Here is a 23,536-nt window from a genome sequence, read left to right as displayed (position 1 = left end):
ACCCTCTGAAAATCAGGCCCACGGAAAGGTGTCTCAGACTGGCCATTCAAAACCTGAGATACCCCAAATCACCAGGCACTTTTAGGAATCTTGGCCATTGGCTTTCTCATTGTACAAACTATAAACTGCAGGAAAGGCTTTAGTTAGAAAAAAGGGAGTGGCGGGGAGCTGTTGGTGGTTTTTTTAATTGACTTACTTTGTTTTATTACGAGATTCCTGTAATGTAGTGTCATTTCCCCTAAACCCAACCACGGTTTTCAGAAACAGACTCAATCTTCAGGATTTTATGCAAGTCAATGCCTCTGAAATACCTGATGCCTCATTTCTCTTTCAATCTGCCGTGTTTAGCATAGCATGTTGCAATAGCATGGCAACGCATCATGTCCTTTGGTGCAGTGACCGGCTGAGTGGCACAGCTGGGGTTTTCTCTCCCCGTTAATAAGGCCGAATTATTTAAAAGAGTTTATTCTCAATAGGCAGGAAACTTGGAGGACCTTCCCCTCATTCCCCACACTTAATAATCCCTACATGCTCTGCGAGATCAGCAAGCTCGGCAGCTTTCCCCACCGGCGCAGAGAAACAAAAGCAAAGTCAACCAGTTCTGGTTCTTCTCTCTCCTTCTTAGAGTGGCTTCATGGGCATGGCCAGCGCTGGGCTCATCAGAAGCGAATCCGTTTTTTTCTAGAGGTTTATACCTTGGCCATAAAAAAACCTGATTTGTGCCATGCTGTGAAGCGCTGCTCTGCAGCCAATGCGTGGAAGTTGGTTCAAAGTGATTTTACTTTGTGAAAGCCACCATGACACTAAGTGCCCTCTCTACAGGTGACATTTCCCTGGGCTCCTTCTCCCTCAGAGCAGAGGGCAACACAACCCCTCCAGCTGGCTTGCTTGGTTGCCCGTCCCATTGGCTGTGCTCTCGAAAGCAGCTGTGAGCACAGTCACTGTTACAGCCCAACAGCACCAGGCCAGCTGGCCAAGGGCAGCGATTCTGGTTCCCGGGGCGTTTCAATATTTTGACATTTGGTTTCAGAACCAAACCAAATTTTTCCACGTTTCCCACAAAGCAGAACTTCAAAAGAAGTAACGTTTCAGAAACGCCAACGAATGGTGATTCTGAAAAAAAGTATGCTCCCCAGGCCCCCAGCTGCTGAAAGCAATACTCAGTTTGCATGGCAGGCTACCCCAGAGCCCTGAACCTCGAAGCCCTGGGGTGCCCAGCAGCCCGCCAGGCAAGCTGGCAGGGAACCAGGCAGACAGGGCTCCGCCACCCCTCTACCTGCAATTCAATGAAAACTTTTTTCACAAAACATTTTGGGTTTGACAAACTGGCATTTGTTGACAAAACTCTGCTTCACCTGAAAATTTCTAAGCAGCCCTACTCAGCTTGCAATGGACACTGAGGCCAGGGAATCAGCAAGGGACTGCAGTGTATAGGCTAACTTTAGGGGGCTTTACCTGGAGAAAATGCAAAGTTCCCTGAGCGTTTAATGCCATATGACCATGTGCAGCCGATCTCATTTTGTTTCATACCAGTTCCCATCACTCGTCCATGGAGCTGCACTGTAACTTTGCAGGGGTTGGCGTGAAGTTTGGGTTTCGTTTGCAACCAGAAGTTTTGCTTTGAATTAGAACAGGTTGGGATGCAGGAATCAAGACCAGGCAACCAGGCAAGATCAGAAACCAGCCCTAGGGACTTAGCCAGTCTTTATGTTCACTTAATAAAACCATCGTATTGATTCAGGGTAGGGTCACATTGGGAAAGGGTTACAACCAGCCTTCAGATGGCTCAGAGGGGAACTCAGTTGCAGGATACAGCTCTGATTCCTCCTGACTTCATGGGGTATTTAGTTCTTGGTCCCAGGGGATAGCTTGTGAATACTTTCCAGGCTTCCTCCCCTGAGCTGCAGCTTCTGCAGGAATCTCTGATAAGTAGCATGGTGCCACATGCATGCTGCATGGCTCTAGTCCCTTGTTTCAATGTCACCCGTTAGTCTCTCTCCATCTGCACCTCAAGAGCAAAGCAAAAGCTTCTCCGTGTTCGAGGTCACTGCAGTTCAGTCCCAGGGACAGGAGGATATACTGGTGGAAAGGGATTTTCACAGATATATTTAATAAAGACATAGATGTATGCTGTAGATGGATACGTACCTATACCCCACATATATACACATAGCTATAATCTCAACAGGAACTGGCAGCCAGGGAGCTAGTCCTCCCTTGTTTTAGCAAATATTTTGGAAACTGACCACAACACACAATAAATCAACCAGCGCTAATTGGTGCCCAATTTCAATCCCTTGACAAATGATCCCTGACGTAGGCTCAGAGTGCCACCCCGTCCAAAACACGTATTATGCACAATTCTGAGACACAAAACTCCTGTTTTACTGCCCAAGAGTTTGCCCAGCTTTTGCCTCCCTACAGTCTCCCCAGAGAAACTCACCTTGACACAATTACCCAGCTTGATACAATCCTCCTTTTACTTCAAACATGTCAAAGCTGGTTACCCCCAGTAAGGATAGCTGTGTCTTATATTTTAGGCAAACGTATCATGAAGGACCCATACAAGCACAGCGGGCTCCAAATAGCTGTGTTTACTGGATATATACAACAAGCATGACTTAGCTGCATATACATTGCTCTGCCATTAGGGTTCTGGAGGCTGCTAAAACCCAGAACATGGTGAGCACCACTAGAGGGCTCACTAGCTATTTAAAGAGATGCTACCCTATTCCCACACTCTACACGGCCTCAGGTTAGGACTTTCAAAGGTGCCTATTGGAGACCCAGCCTACAAATCTAGAGCACATTTGACATAAGCCATTTCTGAGATATCTCCAAGCAAAAAAGGACTCCGGGTTTTTATTCCATTGATAAAACAGCACACAACAAAACAAGGTCACGCACATTTTCATTTTTATGCTTGGCTAATTCAAAAACAGCCTAATGGATCTGTCCCAAAGGAAGAGTCACCTTTACATTGAGAACAAGCACGGAGGATTTCAGGCCAAAGGGTACATGCCTGGCATAAGAGCTTATAATGAAAGTGTCTTTCCAACCCTAACAACTGCATCGCTATCATAAAGCTGCACTGTCTAGAATGGTGCAATTTGTTTTCAGCTCACCCTGCTGCAGAATCTAAAAATAACCCTGCCCCGCCCTCAATTGCTAGGGGTGGGTGTGAAGGTTTTTCCTTTTTGTTATTAGCCCCTGGGTCTGCCACACGTAGTACGCAATCAGCATAAATCCGTGTTGTTTCCTTGATACCCCAACGGCAGTATTCACAGCCACCACAGAGAAATATGAAGCATCACTGAGGGAGACGTCCTGTCTGCTTCTCCTCCAGGACCGTGCTAATCTGAATAGGAGGCACAATATACGCCCTGGCTTGTGACAACAGCCAGAAATGCAGCTGGGCTTTGCTTCATCCACATTAGGACACCAGCTGTCTCGCAGCATGCACCATTGCAGAGCACAACCCAGCACATCCAACCACTGGGCTGGCCACTGGAAATCGGGAAGTCCTTGGTACCTAGGAAGTCACCGCTCTGTCTGAGTCATGCCTTTGTATTGGTGGCTCAGCCACTGTGAAAGGAACAGGAACTGCCTGGGGAAATGGCTGTTGTGACTTTCCTGCTAATTTCTTTTCCACACCCCTGGGCACGCCTTAACTCTTTATGCAGCCAGGAGCTGAGCAGCTGGAAGAGGCCTCAGGGAGCTCCGTCTGCGTAGAACAAGGCAATATCGTTTCAGGAACAGATCCAGCTCCAAACCCAACCAAAGATCACACGGGCCATCTGGTGGTGCTTGGCAGTGGATGCTCCTGCAGCCCAGTCCAAGCCTAACATCTCAATTTGGTTTAAAAAGGGCCTTTTGCAATGCAGGGAAAGCTTCCCGACTGATCTCACTGACCAGGAAGTAAAGCTGATGGAGAGGATGTGCATTTCTGTTTGTCTTGCCACATTTGCCTGTTATCGGAGATCACAGACCCCTACACACATGCACCTGGAATGGGTCAGAGATTAGAAAACCCATTCTGCAGTGCACGAGTTCCCACTGCATGGTGGGCAGCATGTCAGCCATCTGCAGATTAAAGCTCTCTAACAGGCACCGACACCATGGACCACACAGCATCTGCAAATGCTGCTGCAGTCCAGCAAGCCACTAATCCCCGGATTGACTGTCCCAGATAGCACGAACTGGCAGAGAGGCTCATTAGAGCTCTGAAGGATCCAGTAGACTCCTTGGATGCATTGCCCAGAGATTGTCAGACTCCTGCCTGCATTTCCAGGGAGATTCCTTGCATTTTAATTCTTTTCACTTTGCTGATTTGCTAAGACTAAAGAAATGTGCACACTGAAGAGTTCACTGATGGAATTGAGGCAACATTAGCAGGCTGGCTTAAATATGCACCATTTTCATTTTTCTATAATGACTGTTAATTAGGTCACTTTCCTTCATATATTTGCCACATTAACAGTGCTAGGGAGGAAGAAGTGAAACCTAAAGAGATCAGTGAGTGGGAGAAAGGAATAAAAAATCCCCCACTTTGTAATGAAAGACTTCAGCTAGCACAGTGAAGAGCATCATATATCGGTTTTGTGACACAGGCGTCAACTAAAATGTAACTCAAGAAGCCCTTTGCCTGGTGCAGCGTCTCAGAGATCACAGCCTGAATCCCTGTTAATCCCAGGGGCAGCAGAGCAACAATGAAGAAAGGAGAAAAGAAATACCCCAACCCTGTGTCCTTTCCTTGTCAATTTCAGATTCACAAATGCAGGTGGATCCAGCTCTCCCCACCCACTGCTGCCAAAGATACACTGCACCTACGGAGCTGGTCAGTCACTCGCATCTGCCTGTTATGCACTGTGGGGCTGAAAAAAATGAGCCAGCAGCACTAGTGAGAGGAATTGTCCACAGGGAGGATATCTGCAGTTCTATCCAAATCTGGGCACTCTGGAACAGAAGGAAGGAATGATGAAAGAAGGTCATTACGCTGGGAAATAGGCAGCTTCCATTTTAACCCTGTGAAAGCTGAGCTCGTTGCCTGGTGCATTAGCAGTGATCAATAACAGGCCGTGCCCTGCCAAACCTGGAAACTCCACCCAGCCTGTGGCCAAGGGATCAATTGCAGAGCAACTCATTTGTCTGGCCCTTGGATTTGATTAACAGCTACATAATGAAGACTGAAATTTGAATTGTACCAAAAGCTGATATAACCGTAAATTGCTGTGATTCAATCCAGTGCTTTGGTAAAATGCCTAATACCCGCAAACAGCTAAAACTAATAAGGAGCAGATGATGAAAACCAAGTGTAGTTCTAGCCCCTAAAAATATTATTCTGATGTTCTCCGAAGCATGATCTCACCCATCTGAGAACTACTGTCGCAAGGAACTATCAGGAATTATTCACACATACTTAGAACAGTACGTTCTGTCTGATTTAATTAAATCAGTGATGTTAGAGGCCGACATATTTCCTTAAAGGTGCTGCAGTGAGTGCCTGAATTTCGAAATACAAGGTTGAGACAAACTCTAATCCAGCAGGATGCTAGACTGCTCCACTACAGACACCAAGAAACCAGTGGCCCACAATCCCCCAGTCTCTGCCTGCTCCCTCTGCTTCCCTTCACCAGCCCTCCCTCAGATCAGCTAGCAGTGCCTCCCGGGTACCCACTGTAAAGCTGTGCTAAGGAATTTCAGCTCCTTCACTTGCACTGTCCCCCACTGCACTGCCTCATCCCTCACCACCCCAACAGAGCTCAGCATAACCCAGCACAAGACAAGGGCCGTTCTGGAGCCTGTCGCAGTATCTAGCACTGGGAGCCAAAATGAGAAGTGTGTGTCAAAGTCACTGTGTGCTCGGACCCAGGGGACAGCTCCAGACTGGGGGGTCCCAATCACTGCAAGATCTTCTACCTAACTAGCCAGCCGGATGCCAAGGCGCACTGCGTTACTACAGCTATTACTGCTAGTATTTACTATTGACATTACCAGTGCGGCTAGGAGCCCGAGCCAAGGACCAGGACCCAGTTGTGCTAGGTGCTGTACAGACAGAGTGAACAGATGAGCCTGTCTCAAGGAGCTTACAAGAGAAGAGATGATAGATAGATAGATAGATAGATAGATAGATAGATAGATAGATAGATAGATAGATAGATAGATAGATAGATAGATAGATACTGCGAGGGGAGCACTCAGAACCAATGACACAGTATCCGTCAGCACGATACCCAGTGCTCTCAGCACACCCGGGGCTAGCCATTGTCAGGTTTTATGTACGCGTCCTGGTAAACGAGAGTTTTACGGGGGGATTTGAAGCAGGTAGCTTAGCAGGGGATTATGGGAAGCTCCTCCAAAGTACGAGGGGCCGTGTAGAAGCAACCACAAAGGTGCCTGTTGAGAAATGTACCAAGTGGATGATGGAGGCTGGCACCGCTGGCTGATCAGAGGTGGGAGTCGACGTTCTGGTGTCATGGTATGGGTCTGGGACAGGCCAGCAGCGAATCAGGCCACTGGAGACTCCATTGTCACCCCTCTCTCTTCCCACAGAGCGGTATGAAGAGATTGGGTCTTGCAGTCCAGAAAACCATTTTCACACTATTTAACAAATAAACTCAGCTCCTTCTGACGCGCTCCCTGGCTCCTCGCCTGCTCTCCTGTGCACCCAAGCTAATGACACACCACCCACTTTTCCATCCATGACTGAGAAGAAATGCAAACTCCATCCGAATTGGGAGCCAGTGGGAGTGACAAAGGCACTTGTTCTTGAGCCTCCCAAGAGAGACAGCTGTATTTTAGAGAAAATGTATAGTCCATCCATCCTGAAATGAACTGTCCATTCAAGGAAGGAGGTGCTGTGCAAGTAATTCAGAGGTTTTTTGCTCCCAGGATTTGGTTCAGACCCCTGCACCCTAACTCTGAAATTGAGAGGTAGAGCCAGTCCAAATTTTTCAATGAAATGTCTTTTCATCAGAAAACGTTGAATCACTAAAAACAAAACTTGCCATGGAAAAGTGTCATTGTCAATGAAAATGTCATTGGGGAGGTTTCTCAGGTCCAGGATATTTCTGGTCAGAGAGAGAGAGAGAGAATGGCCAGTAGCCCTGAGAGCACTCCCCTGGGATGCGAGAGGCCCAGTGAAAGTCCTGACTCTGAAGCAGGAGCACTCGCTCTCTGGTTTTTATACGAACGTGGAACAAAAACAAATGTGGAAATTTAATTTTTTTTTCACAAAGCCAAATTCTTGTTTTCCAGCCGGTCTATTCAGGAGCCACATTAGGTTCAAAATGTCTCAGGGAAATTCAGGGTCTGTGCATTCCACACATCACATGATGACCCCTAAATTTCCTGTTTAGACCTCCATGACACTACATGGGAAGGGTCCACCTCGGCTGGGCAGGTAATTTCATCTGAGGAGTATTGCTCTGCTAATGCACAGCTGACAAACTCTCCACCTGCAGCATATTTCTAAAACCAGAGGAAGTGTCATTTCAAAGGTTCATGCCTAGGAGCAACACTCTTGTCACATGGTGCATCGGAACAAAGCCATGCACACCAAACAGCGCTGTACAGAACAGTCCAGGGAAAAGCAATACAGGCAAAGCAGGAGGTAATGCCCTACCTTCGAACACGGCCCAATTCCAAAGGAGTTGCTCTCAGCCATCTGGTGCAAGTGCAGCATCGTCCTGAAAGCAGTTATGAAAAATGAAAATTAAACCACACCTCAGTGCTACCTGATCAGTCTTATTGCTCTCCAGAGGGAGCAGGATCTGGTGCACGAAAATGTGACCCAATGCAATGGCACTAAGTAGTGTTCAAAGTCACCGAAGGAGCTTGGATAATCCAATCGCTCCGCTGAGAGAGAGAGAGCATGTCTCTCTCGAGGGAGGAGGGCATATTAAACTCATGTTTTCGGGTGTGTTTCCTAAAGGCTCGTGCTATTGGAAATGCTTCTCTGTGCCCTTTTCGAGATCATCAAGCCCAAAGGAGTATTGCAAACTTCACTCTAGAAAGGCCTTCACTGGCCAGCAGTTTCAACTCCTTTCGCCAAAGCAAATTCTCTCCAATTCCCATCTTTGTTTCCTGATTTCTGAGTGCTAGTCCCCCCCTTGCAGTCCATGCTGCATGCACAAGATGTGCAAACATACTTGACACTTCCTTTCCCTCCCTTTGGTAAGTAACTCATTGGGTTTGGAGGCGAGGTGATTAATAAAGGCTCCTAGCCATGTACGGGTTTATACCTCCAGTCCTGCAATTACCAACTCCACAATACAAATCACATGCTAGTGAGCTATTCTGTTGTAGTGTGAATTCACTACCATGCTGTACGGTATCGCACAGGGTCAGCATTGCAGTCACAACCCAGCTTTGCAGATACGAACCAGGGTGCCCACATGGTTCCGTGAAAGGGAGATGGGGAATTCCAGGAACCACATGGGCCAACTAAAGCAAACAGAGCTCAGGCCTCCTGGGTTCCAGGGCATTTGTTCCTTGGTGTGTATGGAGCGCTGCAGGTACGAGGGGAGATGGCCCTGCCAGTGGAGTCAACAATCAGTGGGACTATTTCTGTAGCAGAGGGCGAATTAACTTGGGTCGGGTGCAGCCCAGAGTTATTAGGTGGGAGGTGAAATCATTCAAATAAAATGAAAAGTGACCCAAACTGGCATCCAGAATTCAATTATTTGTGTGTGTGTTAAACTGTTAACTGAATTTTTTGGGAATTATTTTTCATTTTCTTCTGATTCGCCCAATCCTGGTTTTAGCCAAGATGCAAAAGCGCCAGAAGTCTCCTGCCCGAACCTGTTCTCTGAAGATTTCTCGCTCAATTGCACACTCAAATCTCTGAAAGTGATCACTCCACACCCCGGAACCTTTAACGTTTGCCCACTTCCCCTAAGAAGACACCCGGAAACAAACTCCCTATAATACAATGCCCTGATTTCTGTTGCTTATGTGTCTTTGTTGTCCAATCTCATTCTATCAGACAACAGATTAACAAACATGCCAAAACTAAAATCAAATGCTGTGTGGGGAAATCATTTCATAGGTATTCTGCTCCCTCTGCTGGGGAAATCAGAGTCCCTCAGAACGGTTCCAGAGCCTAATTCCCATCCCCTGACTATATCATGTTGATTTGTCTGATCCTACAATTCTTGTTTAAAGTCTCCCTTATTAGCCCATAACAATACATCTACCTCTAACAATAGCCTGGTCAAGGACAATCCTGTCAAAAGACCTTTACAACAAAGCCTCTGCCAGACAGATTTTTTTTTTCACCTTCTTTATCAGCACAGAAGTGTTGTGCTTAGTGCAAGGTATCCAGGATGATCTGCACTATACATTCCAAGAATCTCTGTTCTGTATTCATCCCTCATCACAGAGAACTGGAAAACGCTTTCACAAAGCACCTCTTGAGTATAAATAGTGGGGGGAACAGGGGAGCCTGGAAGCAGATCCCAATGGTCTAACAGTTATCGAACAGAAAGCTATGCAGATCTGCCAGCTGTGTCCATTAGCAACTCTGTGACTGAGGAGAAACATCTCAGAATTGGTGGCTTGACTCTTCTGAAGCCTGTACACATTTTGTGCATGGAAGCGCCTATCGACCTAGCTGGCTATACTCTCGATTTACACCCAGGTACAGAAGAGGAGAATAAGGCCCACTCTCTCATTGGTGTAATACTCCTTTGACCCATATTTCTAAGTGCGTCACTTTTATCTAGCATCTCTCTCCACACACACACACAGAGCTCCCTGCCGAAACCTCATCACGTCTAGCTGTTGAAGAGTCTAATGTATCCACCCTTCTGTCTTGGGGATACATCTCGTTATTGAAATGGACTTTTTGTAATAATAAAGGGACATGGAAACCACAGTGCCCATCACCCAGCTGAGAACTGGTACCTTCAAAGGCACTGGGTCATGGTACAGCTGACTACTAATGAATGTCGGAGGAGCAAGTGAGGGGAAATGTGCTGTAGGAAATATTGATCGGGTGCAAGATCTCAGTCTTGTGTGCTGAGGTTTGCAGTGGTGAGGTTATATTTGCAGACAGTACTGCACCTCCACAAGGGATGACCCAAGTGACCAGCACACTGAAATGTTGTGATTTGTAGCCTTTTTTTAAAACTTATACCTGAACACCGTTCTCTGAGTGTAATCAGAGGGGCTTGCACAATTGGCTAGAAGAGTCTAAATGGACCTATGCAGCGAAGATCTCCTCCTGACCTGCTATACTGCAAGATCGTAACTTCTGTACATTGTTACTCAACCGGCAGCTACTGGTTAGAGAACATGAGTTCGGCCTCTGTCTCCCACAGCCATGAAAGGATTTTCCTGACATTCCCTGAGGAATGGCTCCTGGACTCAACCTGTGGAATATTCCTGCAGGAGCTGGGAGGAAAGAACTGAACTGCTTTTCATTCCTCTCTCTGGAAAGGGACGGACTGTAAGAGAGGGCTGAACACACACATCACTGCCCCACAATGGCAAAGAAATCGCCCTCTTCATTGGGATTCAGCTGCCAGTGCAGGAGAAAGGGAGTCCTTCGGGTTAGTCTGACCTCTGGGCCTCAGCACTGCTTGAGGAGCTAGCAGACCTCAGCCCTGACAGGACCCCAGCCCAGGGTCTCCTCCAGCTGTGCCTCTCTCACACAGGTTTATTACCCCGCACAAGACACAGCAACAGATTAGCACCAAGATCCTGACCTCCCTTGGCTGGTGTTTTTCACCACATAATAGGGACTGTTTGCCAGGAAGTGCTAAAAGAGCCTATTTATTTAGAGAGGCTCATCTTTCCCTGACTGGTAACCCAGCTAGAGAGACCAATAGCTCTCAGCACAAACAGAAACAGACAGGAGAGAGATTGCTAGAATCCCCCCTAGTCCATACGTGTTTCTCACAGGCTCCATTCTTGTCTGGAAGCCTCTGAACAGAGCCTTGTATCCCGCCCTACTGTCCCCTCCAATGCAAGAATTAACTAGCCCTTTCCTTGCCTGCTGTCCTCTCCCACCCATCACTGCCTCCTCCTCGCCCCTCGCTATGCTGCTGCGCATTCTCTGGCGGCCCCCGTGCATTCCTGTGGGTTCGTAATCGATCCCGCCCTCAGCAAACCTCCTCCATGGACTTACTTGGGTGCACTCAGGATCGTAGAAATGTGGGACCTCAAGAGGTCATCTAGTCCAGTCGCCTGCACTGAAGCAGGACCAAGTATTATCAAGCCCATCCCTGTCCAACCTGTTCTTAAAAACCTCTTTTGGAAGCCCGTTCCAGAGCTTGACTACCCTTACAGCTAGAAAGTGTGTCCTAAAATCAAACCTCAATCTCCCTGGCTGCACGCGATGACCTTGCTGAGGTTGGTCCCATTGCTGTAGGGAACAGTTTGTCCCTCAGTCTGTCTTCATGAACCCGTCCCCTGGGGAGGGTAGATATTAACACGTCTCACTCCCTCACCCCCATCCAAACTTGTTAGACCAGTCTGTGCTGGATGCGTCACTTCAAGTGGCCCCATCACCATGGCATCTAGCCATGAGTGCATGGCAGAAAGCTATTGCACACAGACACACCAGATTTTGTCCCACACATGTGGCCTCAGCCATACCTGTGAGCCATGTCCAGGCCTGCCAGCATCTGAGAAAAGACACTGAAGTTGCTCTCTCCTTCTGGTTGCTGTGCAACACGGACCCTTTCCAACAGCATTGTCTGGCAGAGGAAAGAAAGAGAAGGTCAGCATCCACTCCCCAGCCTGCAATCCCCGCCCAGGGCCAGCCGAGCCCAGAGGCTGTGAAACCCAGACTGGCTGGGAATAGCCAAATGACCATCGTACATTGTGACAGCAGGGGTTCTTTACGCCAAACGCCCATCACTGGCCACATCAGAGTCACCGAGGAGTGAGCCAGACCCACAGGCCTGGGGATAGGATGATGCCACCTGGATTTTTTACATATTTTGTATTTGGACAAAAGATTAAAGCTTTTGAAAATGGATTATTTGAGAGACTAAACTTTTCTCTGGGTTACACCCGCCCAACACCCCTGCGAAGTAACTGGTGTAACTGAGAGGAGGATTTAGCCCAAGGCATGAAGGGGTAAAACTTTCAACAGCATGTAAGGGACTTTCAGTGGAACTTGGGCTTTACATCACCTAGGCGCTGTTGAAAACGCTAACGACCACTCAAATGATACTTTCCTTTGTATCCCAGGGACAGGCAAACCATTCCAGGACTGGAAATGAGCCTGAACCAAACTCTTTGACCTTTATTATTTTTTATGGCTGAGTGCTCCTGCCTTTGCAGCTGAAGCGCCAACCTACTGCAAAGAGCCAATTCTTGTGATAGTTTCCCCATAGAGCTGCAGATGATTATCCGCTATGCAGTGCCAGAGAGCAGTGCATGTTCAGATGGCTTGGACACATCTCCCCACACACTCAGTGCTGAGCCGAGCCAAGCCAATCCTGCCAGCAGAGAGGGGGTGCAGCCTGGCAGCTTCACCATCACTGCTTACTACAAAGACTTGCTCTTGGAAATCGGGGACCCTCCTGGTCAGTGACTCCTTGCTGCTCTCCCCTCTATGCTGGGAACAGCCTTCTCCACACTGCCGTTAACTTCCCAACTCATCCACAGTTAGCCCTGGCAACCTGACCTGTACACGCAGGAAGCCAAGGGGGGTTATGTTGCTACATGGACACCTTGGTGAGTTGAAGGGAAAAGAAAGACAGAAAAGCCTCCACCTGGAGCGTCTCTCCATGCACACAATAACTGGCCTTTTTCAAACTCAGGGATTCAGGGAATTTAATCTCGGAAGAAGAACTGATGCAGCGGATTTCCGGGAGCATTAGAAATGGAAATAGTGAGAGAGCCAAAATCAGCCTTGAGCTGCACCAGGGGTGTCTCTTCTAGTCTGCCCCGTCCCAGGCGGGTGCAGGGCTGGTTCCCTTCTTGCGGCTCAGCAGAGGGGCCCAGCCAGTGCACTCACGGGAATGTTCCAGCCCCGAGGCAAGGTCTGCTAGCTCTGTGGCAGGGCCAGAGCCGTAGGAAGCATGTGCCAGTGACATGCAGGGAGTATTTGCTGCTTGATTCTTGGTCCCTGGGATTCCCACCCAAGCAGCTCAGCTCCTGAGAACAAGGGCAGAGCTTTGCTTCCCTTAACGGCAGTGATAATGAAAGCAGATAGAGGCTTCTGTTTAATTTCACGGTCAACATGTACAGTGCTGCTAATTAAATGCCAAATTATAGATTTACTTATGCATATTTCACACCAGTCCCACTCTGCTGGTCTCCCCAAGAGGAGGTGGCTGGTTACTGGCTGCTGTGGGGCCCAGCGGCGTCACTGAAAAGCTCCTGCTTAGCAGGAATTTGGATGACCTAAGTCTAATGCTGGACAGATGAGAGACGGGGGACACAGGCAGGGCCGCAGCTGACATTGTCCCTCCTGGCAGCAAATAGGTAGAGCCATTTTCCATTAAATACACAGAAACCAGCTGCCAGTCAGCGCTCAGGCCGCCGCCGTCACCCCAGGTTCTGAGGTGCTTTGGCTTGTCTCAGAGTAGCGGAGAATCCAGAGCCGCGGACAGCGGGTACAGATGTTACTTGTTGCCTATTAACTGAATGTTCCACCAGGACACTCCTTGTGGCAGGGGTGGCCTTGCTCTCAATCCATTTTTTAATCAGCTTATTTTCTCCAGGGTTCATATTCCACAGGACAATGCAAACGCTTTCTGGTTTGTTAACCGGGTCTGGCAACACTCCCTCGGCATCGCCTGGCACTAAGTACTGGACTCAAAGCAGGGACTCCAGTTCTAACCATGGCCCTAGTGGCCTTGGGCAGGCTGCTCCCCTCTGCCTTGGCCTCCACACAATGCTGACCCGCCATGCAGGGGATTGCCAGGGTTAAGCAGCTGACACCAGAAGAGTGCTCTGCAAGGACTCAGTCTGATGATGACTGTACCAACCATGGAGTGAAGGGGTCTGCATGAAAAGCAGCTGACCACCGCTCTACCATGCACATGGTCCAGGAATAGCCCCCAGAATTCTCACACCCCGTTAGACCACAAGTAAGGGAGAAGTTTTATAGAGATGCTTTACTGGGCAGCACTTGCATTCCCCTTTACCTCCTATAAACCTCCACCCATTCATGTCCCCAGCAGGAAACTCCGTGCATTTCCACAACTGCTGGACAGCTGGGTGACCGCGGGGATTACTGTGTGGTGCTGCCAGAGAGGACCAACCCTGCACCTGGCATACAAGGACACCGAAGAATTGCAGTAGGTCTCCTTTGGTCACTTGAGCTCTCCCACCTTGCCAGTGGAAGAGCCTGGCACTGTGCAGCACCTGACCTGGATGCGGTAGCAGGGACATGCAGCGTTACCTGGAGGTGAGCAGCTGTTATTCGGCCTGTGGCGTTGAAATCCAGCGACAAGACCATGGAGAAGCGAGTAGAGGTGCTGTTGTGACAGGTGGTCACTGTCCCAAAGGCTTTGAGGATTATGAACATGGCCTGAATCTTCTCCACTGCAAAAATCAAAACAAACAATCTGGTCTGCAACAAGCTGGCTGTTACAGAACATTGCATGCTTGCCTGGTTCGAATCCCAGCTCTCCATCTCCCTCGGCCCCAGTGCGACAGCTATACATGGCTGCTGCTATCCCAAAAGCATTCATGTTCTTCGCTGAAAATCAGACCCTCCTCCAAGTCACAACTCCCAAGGCCATCTCTTTGGGTCCTGCACTGATGGGCCCACAAGGCACAGACTCTCTTAGCAGGGAAGACTGTGATGACACTGTGGAGGTTGCTGGCTCACCATTCTGTTTATCCCTTGGGAAGGCCTTCATTTTTGCATGCCAGGCCATTGGGTAAACCTAGATCAGAAAATGTTTAATTTATTTATTTATTTGATTTTAAAAAGTCATCTGTAGGCGCCATCCAGGCTGTGGTCTCCTGCCCCAGCAATCAAACAATACAATGTAAATGTAGACCAGGGACTATCCATAAATGGAGACATCTCAATCCACACCCTCCTCCACAGCCTTACCAGAGGGAGGAGAAGAGATGCTGGAAAGCCTAGCAAACCCAGGCTCTGGGGAAACGGGGTGAGGGAGCAAATTCTAAAATCATTCCAAAATGTTACTGCGCCTGGAGCATTGGAGACAGGCACACTACACATGTAGAAGGGATAAATTAATACATATTCTTCCTTTCCCCTTTGTGCAAAAAAAAAAAAAAATTTAAAAAAAAATGCAACCACACAGTGTCAGGTTCCACAGCCATCACGCTGCAGCTGAATCGACTTCACAGTCAACGGCCAGGAGAGCACCCAGAACCTCATGTATCAGAAGCACTGGCTCCGAGAACCTCTGTTCGTCAGAATGGTGCTAGGACTTTGCACGAACAGGAACACAAAGGTTGGGGGATTCCACTCGCATAACTGGAGAGGACTGTCCGGCCCTTTTCATTCCTATCTGTGATCAGTTCTGTGCACACATGGGAGAAGTTCCCCATAAACATCCACACAGAGCCACCTCCTTGCCCTCCTCCTCTGCCCTGAAGTCTGCAAACCCTTGGCGTTTACAGACCCATGTGGTTCTCACTGAAGTAATAAACTTGGTGATTGGTTCAGAATAACTAAGTGTCCTGATCTGGGAAATATTGTCCAAGGTAAAAGTAGACCTGAAAAAGAACCTAGTATTAACACTAATGAGCTACTGCTCCTGGGACTCAATACAAAGGAATTATCCTTATTACATTCCATTCACATAGTGGCTGTCACATTTATCCAGTTGGAAAATATAGTTTGTTAGATTTCAGCTTTAACAAAATCTCATCAGCACCTTGGTAAATTCATAAAACTGGCCCATACTCACTCTTGCAGTATGCTGAGCCCACTGCTTGCAATGCTGAGCCAAACTAAAATTAATTAAAATGATCTGTATTATGGCAGCACCCAGCAGCCCCAGTTAGAGACCAGGCTCCACTGTACAAACACAGGAGAGGCCCCTGCCCCCAACAGCTTACACAGAAATGTCGGGCTGAAAGGGTCCTCCAGAGCTCATCAGGTCCAGGCCCAGGCACTGAGGCAGGATTGAGTAAATAGACCATTCCCGGTAGGGGTTTGTCCAACCTGTCTTTAAAAATCTCCAGTGACGGGAATTCCACAGCCTCCTATGGAAGCCTGTTCCAGAGCTCAACTATTCGTACAGCTAAGAAGTTTTTTCTACTAGCTAACCTCAATCTCCCTTGCTGCAGATTAAGCCCATGATTTCTTGTCCTAGCTTCAGTGGACAGGGAGAACAATTGATCACCCTCCTCTGTATAATATCCCTTAACATATGTGAAGACTGTTCTCAGGTACCCCTCACCCAGCCTTCCCCCATAACTCAGGGTTTCTAAACCTGGTATCATTTTTGTTGCTCTCCTCTGAACTCTCTCCAATTTGTCCAAATCTTTCCTAGAGTGTGGCACCCAGACCTGGACACAGTACTCCCACGGAGACCTCACCAGTGCCGAGCAGAGTGGGACAGTTACCTCCTCTGTCTTACATACAACACTCCTGCTAATGCACCCCAGAATGATCTTAGCCTTTTTCACAGCTGCATCACATTGCCGACTCATATCCAGACCCCAGAGCCTTTTCAGGGGTACTACCCTCTAGCCAGTAATTCCCCATTTTGTAACATTTGTGCATTTGATTTTTCCTTCCTACATGAAGTACTTTGCACTTTTCTTTATTGAATTTCATCTTGATTTCAGACCAATTCTCCAAGTGATCAATGTATGTATTGGACAAGACACAACAGGTAGACAGACAGATGAGGAGCACAAGTGCAGAGGAGTGTCGTCTCATTGTTCTCCCCCAGCCATTCGTCTGTCAGCACCAGTTGTCTCTTGATTTGCACTTGGATTGGAAGCTGTTTGGGGCAGGGACTGTCTCTTTGTTCTGTGTTTGTACAGCGCCTAGCACAGTGGAGTCTTGGTCCATCAGTGGGCTCCCTAGGTGCAACTGCAATACCCAGAACAATAATCTGCAGACATAGCCACCCGCTGGCAGTCTCCCCAGCTGTACCTGAGACTCTGTTGTCCACGCTGCGGGCGGCGCCCACCAGGTATTCCAGAGCACTCTGGCAGCAGGTTGTTTTCCCGGCACCGCTTCTCCCCAGGGGCACAATCGCCTGGTCCTGCCGGTGCATGAGCAGGTTCCAGTAGGCTCTCTGTGCCACGGAGCTGATGTGAGGGGGCATGCTGTCTCGCTTCCCTTTGAACACCTAGAGACAGAAGGGCCGCGTGAAGGAGCTGCTCTAATGATCTCGCTGAACACGGAGTCGCCCGTTGGGGTTCTCAGACATGAAAGACTTTGAAGGTTTAACGTCAAGCCTGTCTGTTTCCATTCAGGCTGCGCTTTGTAACTCCACTGGGCTTCCCAGCAGCAGGCCCTTTCACCCTCCTTCCCTGAAGCACCCCCACCCCCATTGCCTTGAGCCTGGCTGACGCTCGGACTGAAGAGACGGACAGTTCCAGGTGACAGGATAGGAGCATGCAAGCAGAGAGAGCCCACTGTTAATGAGCCCATTTGTTAACGAGCAGCTGTGCCATTAACGGGATTCCTCCCCTCTCTGCCCCTTCATGTCACCCACTGGCCCAATTTCCTAGAGCTCTGAGAAACTCAATTCCTGTTTTGCAGAATTTCACAGTTTCCTCTCCCTTTTCAGCGCACACCTCTCCAAAATACATCGCTTTCTTTGCAATTCCAGCAAAACAGCTCTTGTCTCACTCAAATTAGGCAAGCACACTCTTCTAATGAGAACAACCATCTGAAAGGTGAAAGAAAAGGCCGGCCCCACTCAGCTTTTGCTTCGAAATGGGTCCGCTTTTATTTGAAAAGTTCATGTGAATTGGGCTTAGTTTCAAGTGCCTGATGCAAGGCAACCTCCCCCCTTGATTTTTCATGCAGCTTCGCATTTCACGACGGACACGTCTCACCCCCACTCAGTTTGCTCTGCCCTGCCGTACAGAAGGACCCAGGTTCTGATCCCACCACAAGAAGGGAGGAGGCTCAGGTGTGTAAATCCCATGTGGGCTGATCAGAAAATGGAGCCCTGTGTGCTGTTGTCAGCCGATACAGAAGCTCCTATAGAGCTGAGCACAGCTCCAGCTTCCCAGCCCCTTCTCTGTTGTTAAGATGGGTCCATGGCACCACCTACTGGACACTGATGGAATCCACGGAATTCTCCTCGGAAAGGCCGCCAGGGAACAGGACATTCACTGAAGATCACTTTCCAAACTAAACAAACAAAACCCTCTACAGCGCTTCTAAAATAGCTCCCTGTGAAATACGTGCCATAAACTGAGCATTCAATGGTGTGAGATTTGCAGCCATCTTAAATCCAAGCCCGGGAACCCATCTACCACATCTATCACACCATCATGTAGCCTCTGCATGAGACACGTCACAGGGCCAGCCCACCACTTACCTTTCCTGAGTAGCTAGCAGTGGCCCAGCTGGGCTTGAGTGCAATCAGGCTGGGCCCTGCATACGTGTTGCAGAGCTGGGACTGGTACCGGTGCTGGAGTGTGTTAATGACGCTTGATTCATTCAGACTGAGAAGTGCAGCAAGATCTTCCGTGTAATCCAGTTTGGAGGGATTGGTCTACAAAAGATAATGCGTGAGAAGCCGATTGAAGGGCCGGCTGTGCTGGAGAGACTCATTTCCTTCCTCGCAGTGCTCAGCTGAGAACACTGATAACCTGGGAAACCTAACATTTCTCCAGTTCAATCCAGAGTTTCCTGTGATCACCCTTGGAATGGGGGGAGGGGGCCCAGTTAGAGACCTCACAAGATGGGACTCCCTGGGGCAGAGAAGAGGTCAGTCTTGGTGCTGCTAAATTAATATATATACCGACATACCATCCAAAATGTGCTAGACACTTTCCAAACCAATCGGAGGCCCTTCCCCAAGAGCTCACATTTTAATAGGGTTGAGTACAGTACAATTAACTGCGAGCAGGAACCAAAATTATTGTAGAGCTCGGTAGCGTCTTGCAAAGTAGGTCCATGAACGGAGGGGACGGGGCTGCAGCAGGTCAGGAGCCATGTGGCAGCCAGAGCATCACTCCACCCCTGCTATTGCAAACCGCAGCCTGACGTGCAACAGATTCCAAGCACTGCCACCAGTCGCAAAGGAGAGCCAATTACTGAGCAGCCCAAAAGTCTCGTAAACACAAGGAGAATCTCCAGCCACCAGACAGGACATCCACTAGGGATGGGGGCCCGCGTATATCAGCATAAGCTGGTGCAGTTCCATTGACTTCAGCAGAGCTGCCCCCACCTCACAGGAGCAGTGAGGTTTGCCTTGGGGTAGAGAGACCATTTTGGCTGGGATGGAGGAAGGGGCTTTCCAGGCAGGTTTGACAGCATCCGTGGGGTTTTATTTCTGGGTACTCACCCGGTGAACGTCCTCCTCGTCCACCTCAGTGACAGTGTTGTCAGCTTCTAAGCGAATCCTCACCCTCCCAGCTGGCAGTTCCGGGGTCCCCACATCTGGCTTCAGCACGGTAGCTGCAAGGGAAGCCCAAAGATGAGCTCTTCCCTAAATCTGGGGCAGCTAATTACAGAGGTAGCTGAACAGGCCTGCACAAGGTCTGGTTCTTGTTCAGAGAACTAGAGAGGGGCCGATTCTGGTCTCACCCCAGGACTGTGCACTCGGGAACTTCTTGTGCGCACCAGCAGGGTCTCCACAGTCCAAGTAGTGCCCAGTGCTTGAGAACTCACACCCCTGTCGTGCGCACAGCCTGAAGGGCTCTGCCGACACTGCAAGTGTAGACATCATGGCAGCACGGGCAGGCGTGCGCATTTGTTCTAGCCAGCACAGGTAACAGTGTGTGTAGATGTGGCAGAGCAGGCTTCAGCCCAGGCGAGCACCGGAGTACAGACGAAGGGTCCCTGCTGGCTGGTACTCTGGCTGCTAGTCCATGCTGAAGCCTGTTCTGCCAGTTCAGCACCGCTATGGTCACCCATGCTAACTAGATTCAAGTTAGCACAGATAAGTCGACCCACGTTGCATCCACACCTCCACTCGCAGAGGAGACGTTACGTACACACGCTGCCAGAGCGAGGTAAAGGGGCCGCAGTACAAATGAGAGATTCAGACTGGTTTATAAAACCAACTCTGAGAGCTAACAACAGTGTCCACAGAAAAAGCATCATGGGAAATACCTTTGAGCAGTGTTTCCCAAACTTGGGACACCAATTGTGCAGGGAAAGCCCCTGGCGGGCCGGGCCAGTTTGTTTACCTGCCGTGTTCGCAGGTTCGGCCGATCGTGGCTCCCACTGGCCGCGGTTCGCTGTGCCCAGCCAACGGGGGCTGCAGGAAGTGGCACGGGCCGAGGGACGTGCTGGCCGCTGCTTCCAACAGCCCCCATTGGCCAGGCCCGCCAGGGGCTTTCCCTGAACAAGCGGTGTCCCAAGTTTGGGAAACACTGCCTTAACGAATACCAAACGCTGCCTGTACTGGAAGAACGTTACAGGGGAGGGCAATACGGGCTCCAATGTTTGCATGCCTTCAATGAGCGCGACCAACAGGAAAGAGATCCCACCAGGCATTAGGTTTGCTCTTGTACTTCAAGGGTGATATTTTTGCCTCTCTCCCCACTAGCAGCTGCAGGCTTAGTGGCACTTGCACCTTGCATGGCCCTTTGCATACAATAATCCTGTTTCACACCCTCCTGCCTGTGAGAAAGCCAGACAAGGTTTAACCCATTTCACAGATCAAGAGAAGCAAGTCATCCAAATCTAATGGGTGAATCTCTGGACAGGCTGAGCTCCCACTAACCCTTCTGGGGCTATGCAAGCTGCAGGCATTTGGCACTTTAGAGACCTGGCCAGGCAGGACTTGGCCAAGCCACACAGTGAGTCCTGACGGAGCCCAGCACAGAACCAAGAGCCCCGCTCCCAGGCCCCTGCCGTAACTGCCAGACTAGGAGGAGGTCACAGCTCCTAGGAGAGGCTCCTCTCCTGTCTGAGCCTCAGCAATGGCCACACAGGGATAGCCAGACTGGATCAGACCCGAGATCCACCTAGTCTAGCATCCTGGCTGCAGCTGTGGCCAGTGCCAGCTGCTTCAGAGGAAGAAACCCTGTAGTCTGCAGTGATTGGATTAGCTTCCCCGGGGAGGTTTCCTCCTAGCCCCCAGTGGTGCATCCAAAGCTGGAGGGTTTATCTCCCTTCCAAACAGCACCAAAGCAAATTACTCATCTTAGACATCACAGAGCGGAGATAGAGAAAATGAAAGTTACCGAGTGTAAATCCATCTTTCTGGACAAGCCAAACTTTCTCTGTTTCATACCACACGTCATGAACCTGGAGACAAAAAGAGAGTCAAGTTCCTGCAGCAGGAGACAGGGAAGCAGAGGCAGTTCTGATCTGATCTCTTAAAGTCTTTGACCTTTGATCTCACACACAGTGACAATTTGCTTTCCAGCCACAGGAATTAGCACTTTCCTGTTAAAGTTCTTCATTTGCATTCCACAAGGCTTCTTTCCCGTTAGCTGGGTTACTTAGTTACAGGGGTACAGACAATGCAAATGTCTGCTAGTACATTATAACTCGGTACAGATACATGAAAACAATGCATGCAACATCCCACCCGGTTTTCATGACATTTAAACACTAAGCACATTCTTACACATTTTAACATCTGCATGCATTCTAATCAAATTGTCACTTTTAAGTCTACATAATACAATGATCTGGGACCTTAAACAGCTTTTATTTAATTTCAGGTCTCCTGTATCAAAGGGGTTTTTACTGTAACTCCACAGGGCAGGACTCTGTACACCATACTCTAGCTGTACAGCAGGACACATGGACAGGGCACCAAATCACCTTGTCTGAGTCTGTGCTTTCCCCTGGCTCCTTGATTTCTCCAGGCTCCTTCTTGTTTTCCACTGGTTCCTCCTCGATTTCTCCTGGCTTCTCCTTGACCTCCCCTTGCTCCTCCTTGATTTCTACTGGTTCTTCCTTGACCTCCCCTTGTTCCTCATTGATTTCCACTGGTTCCGCCTTGATTTCCCCTGGCTTCTCCTTGATCTCCCCTTGCCCCTTCTTGATTTCAGCCTTGATTTGGGGCTCCCACTGCTTCTTCGTTACCACCTTCTCTCTCCCTGAACTTTCAGGACATTTTCTCCTCGGTGTGTCGCCCTCCTTTGCAGGATCTTCACGGTGGCGCTGAAAATCCTTACCGGTTGTTGGAGCACCAGTAGGGGCATTTTCCCCTTTACTTTGTTCCTTAGGGCTCTGCTCAGAACTTGGAACTTTGGCAACCTTGGACTCATCTGGTGGGATTGTCTTCCCTGGTTTGGGAGTGGCCGCTGCCTTTTCAGGTGCCGGGGAGGTGGCTTTCATGATGTTGCTCCTCTTCATGACTCTCTTGAAGGGAAGAGGCTTTCTCGGTGCAAGTTCCGCAGCCACTTCCCCTTCGTGCTGCTCTCCGTTCAGGCCATTCTGCAGCAGTTGCCCTTCACTTGCCATTTCTCCTCCTACTTCAAGGATGTTCTCATCCTTTGTCACAAACTGCTGCACGTGGTTGTTGTCCTTCCCAGGAGGCTAAAAACAAAATCAAGATGAAGCGGAGCCTGTTAGCATTAAGCCTGGTGATGCTAGAGGAACAACTCACTCGGTGAATCCATCAGCCTGGATTTGGCAGCCAACAGGCACCAGGGTCCCTGCAGAAACTTGGACCTAGCTTCATCTCAGGTGCAGAGCTACAGGGGGTTGGTGAGTTGCTCTCCTCACCTGGGGGTCAAAGAGGGTTTGATTTTAGAGAGAGACTTGGAGCAACTAAAAGTAGCTTCCAATTTATAGGGATAAACTGCAGGGTCAGATCACAAATCGTGGGAACAGCAATATGCACTCAGAGAAACATTTTAAAAAGCAGCTTTGTTCTTATGTCCCATTTTCAGCAGTGATGTTGGCTCCTAGCCCCCTAATTTAGGGGGACCTAGGGCCAGATTTCTGAAGTTATTTAGGTGCCTAAATGAGCAGAGGGGCAGCTCATGGGATTTGCAAAAGCCCCCCGGCTCCTGACTCCCATTGATTTCACTTCCAAGTTAGGTGACCAGGTGCTTTGGAAAACCCCGCGTGGTGCCCATCTGCTCCTTCAGGTGCCAAATACCTGTGAAAACCTGGCCCTTCTGATAATGTTACCCAGGGCCTAATCCTGCAAGCTGTTTTCATCCAGCCCTGGTGCCAGCATCTCCAGTGGAGCTGAGCATGCTGAATGCCTGGCAGGACTGGACACCTAGGACTCATCCCTGCAAGGGACATAGGGCTCTCACCCTGACCCAGGGACGCACGCAGCTCTTGCTTTAACGTGAATATATAAGTTGGAGCCCAAACCCCTGGGGCTTAAATAGCACAGAAGCTTTGAGCAGGCCCTCTGCAGAAAGGCCTGTCGCATCCCCAGCTGCCCACATCCTGAGAGAGGGGTCTGTTTCTCCTTCCAAGCACTCCCTGTTAGCATGTCCAGTCTAGACGCTTACACTGAGCTGC

At 49.3% G+C, this 23,536-nt stretch overlaps 1 protein-coding gene across 2 annotated transcripts in view; it reads right to left on the bottom strand.

The window, feature by feature from the left end:
- MYO18B (myosin XVIIIB) overlaps positions 1-23,536 on the bottom strand; it is a 196,038-nt gene that overhangs the window by 160,146 nt on the left and 12,356 nt on the right. For both annotated transcript variants that reach the window (XM_073312543.2, XM_073312541.2), the window contains 8 exons: positions 21,872-22,591; positions 21,283-21,346; positions 19,434-19,546; positions 18,462-18,638; positions 17,057-17,255; positions 14,366-14,508; positions 11,602-11,702; positions 7,625-7,688 (listed from right to left, as the gene is read on the bottom strand). In XM_073312543.2, coding sequence (XP_073168644.2) covers positions 7,625-7,688; positions 11,602-11,702; positions 14,366-14,508; positions 17,057-17,255; positions 18,462-18,638; positions 19,434-19,546; positions 21,283-21,346; positions 21,872-22,516 — 1,506 coding nt within the window. In that variant the 5' untranslated portion in view covers positions 22,517-22,591. The remainder of the gene's footprint in view (positions 1-7,624; positions 7,689-11,601; positions 11,703-14,365; positions 14,509-17,056; positions 17,256-18,461; positions 18,639-19,433; positions 19,547-21,282; positions 21,347-21,871; positions 22,592-23,536) is intronic.

This window comes from Lepidochelys kempii, chromosome 15, assembly GCF_965140285.1.
Source record: "Lepidochelys kempii isolate rLepKem1 chromosome 15, rLepKem1.hap1, whole genome shotgun sequence".
NCBI lineage: Eukaryota > Metazoa > Chordata > Testudines > Cheloniidae > Lepidochelys > Lepidochelys kempii.
Note: the sequence above shows the minus strand (reverse complement) of the source record. Positions and strands in the feature narration are given on the sequence as shown.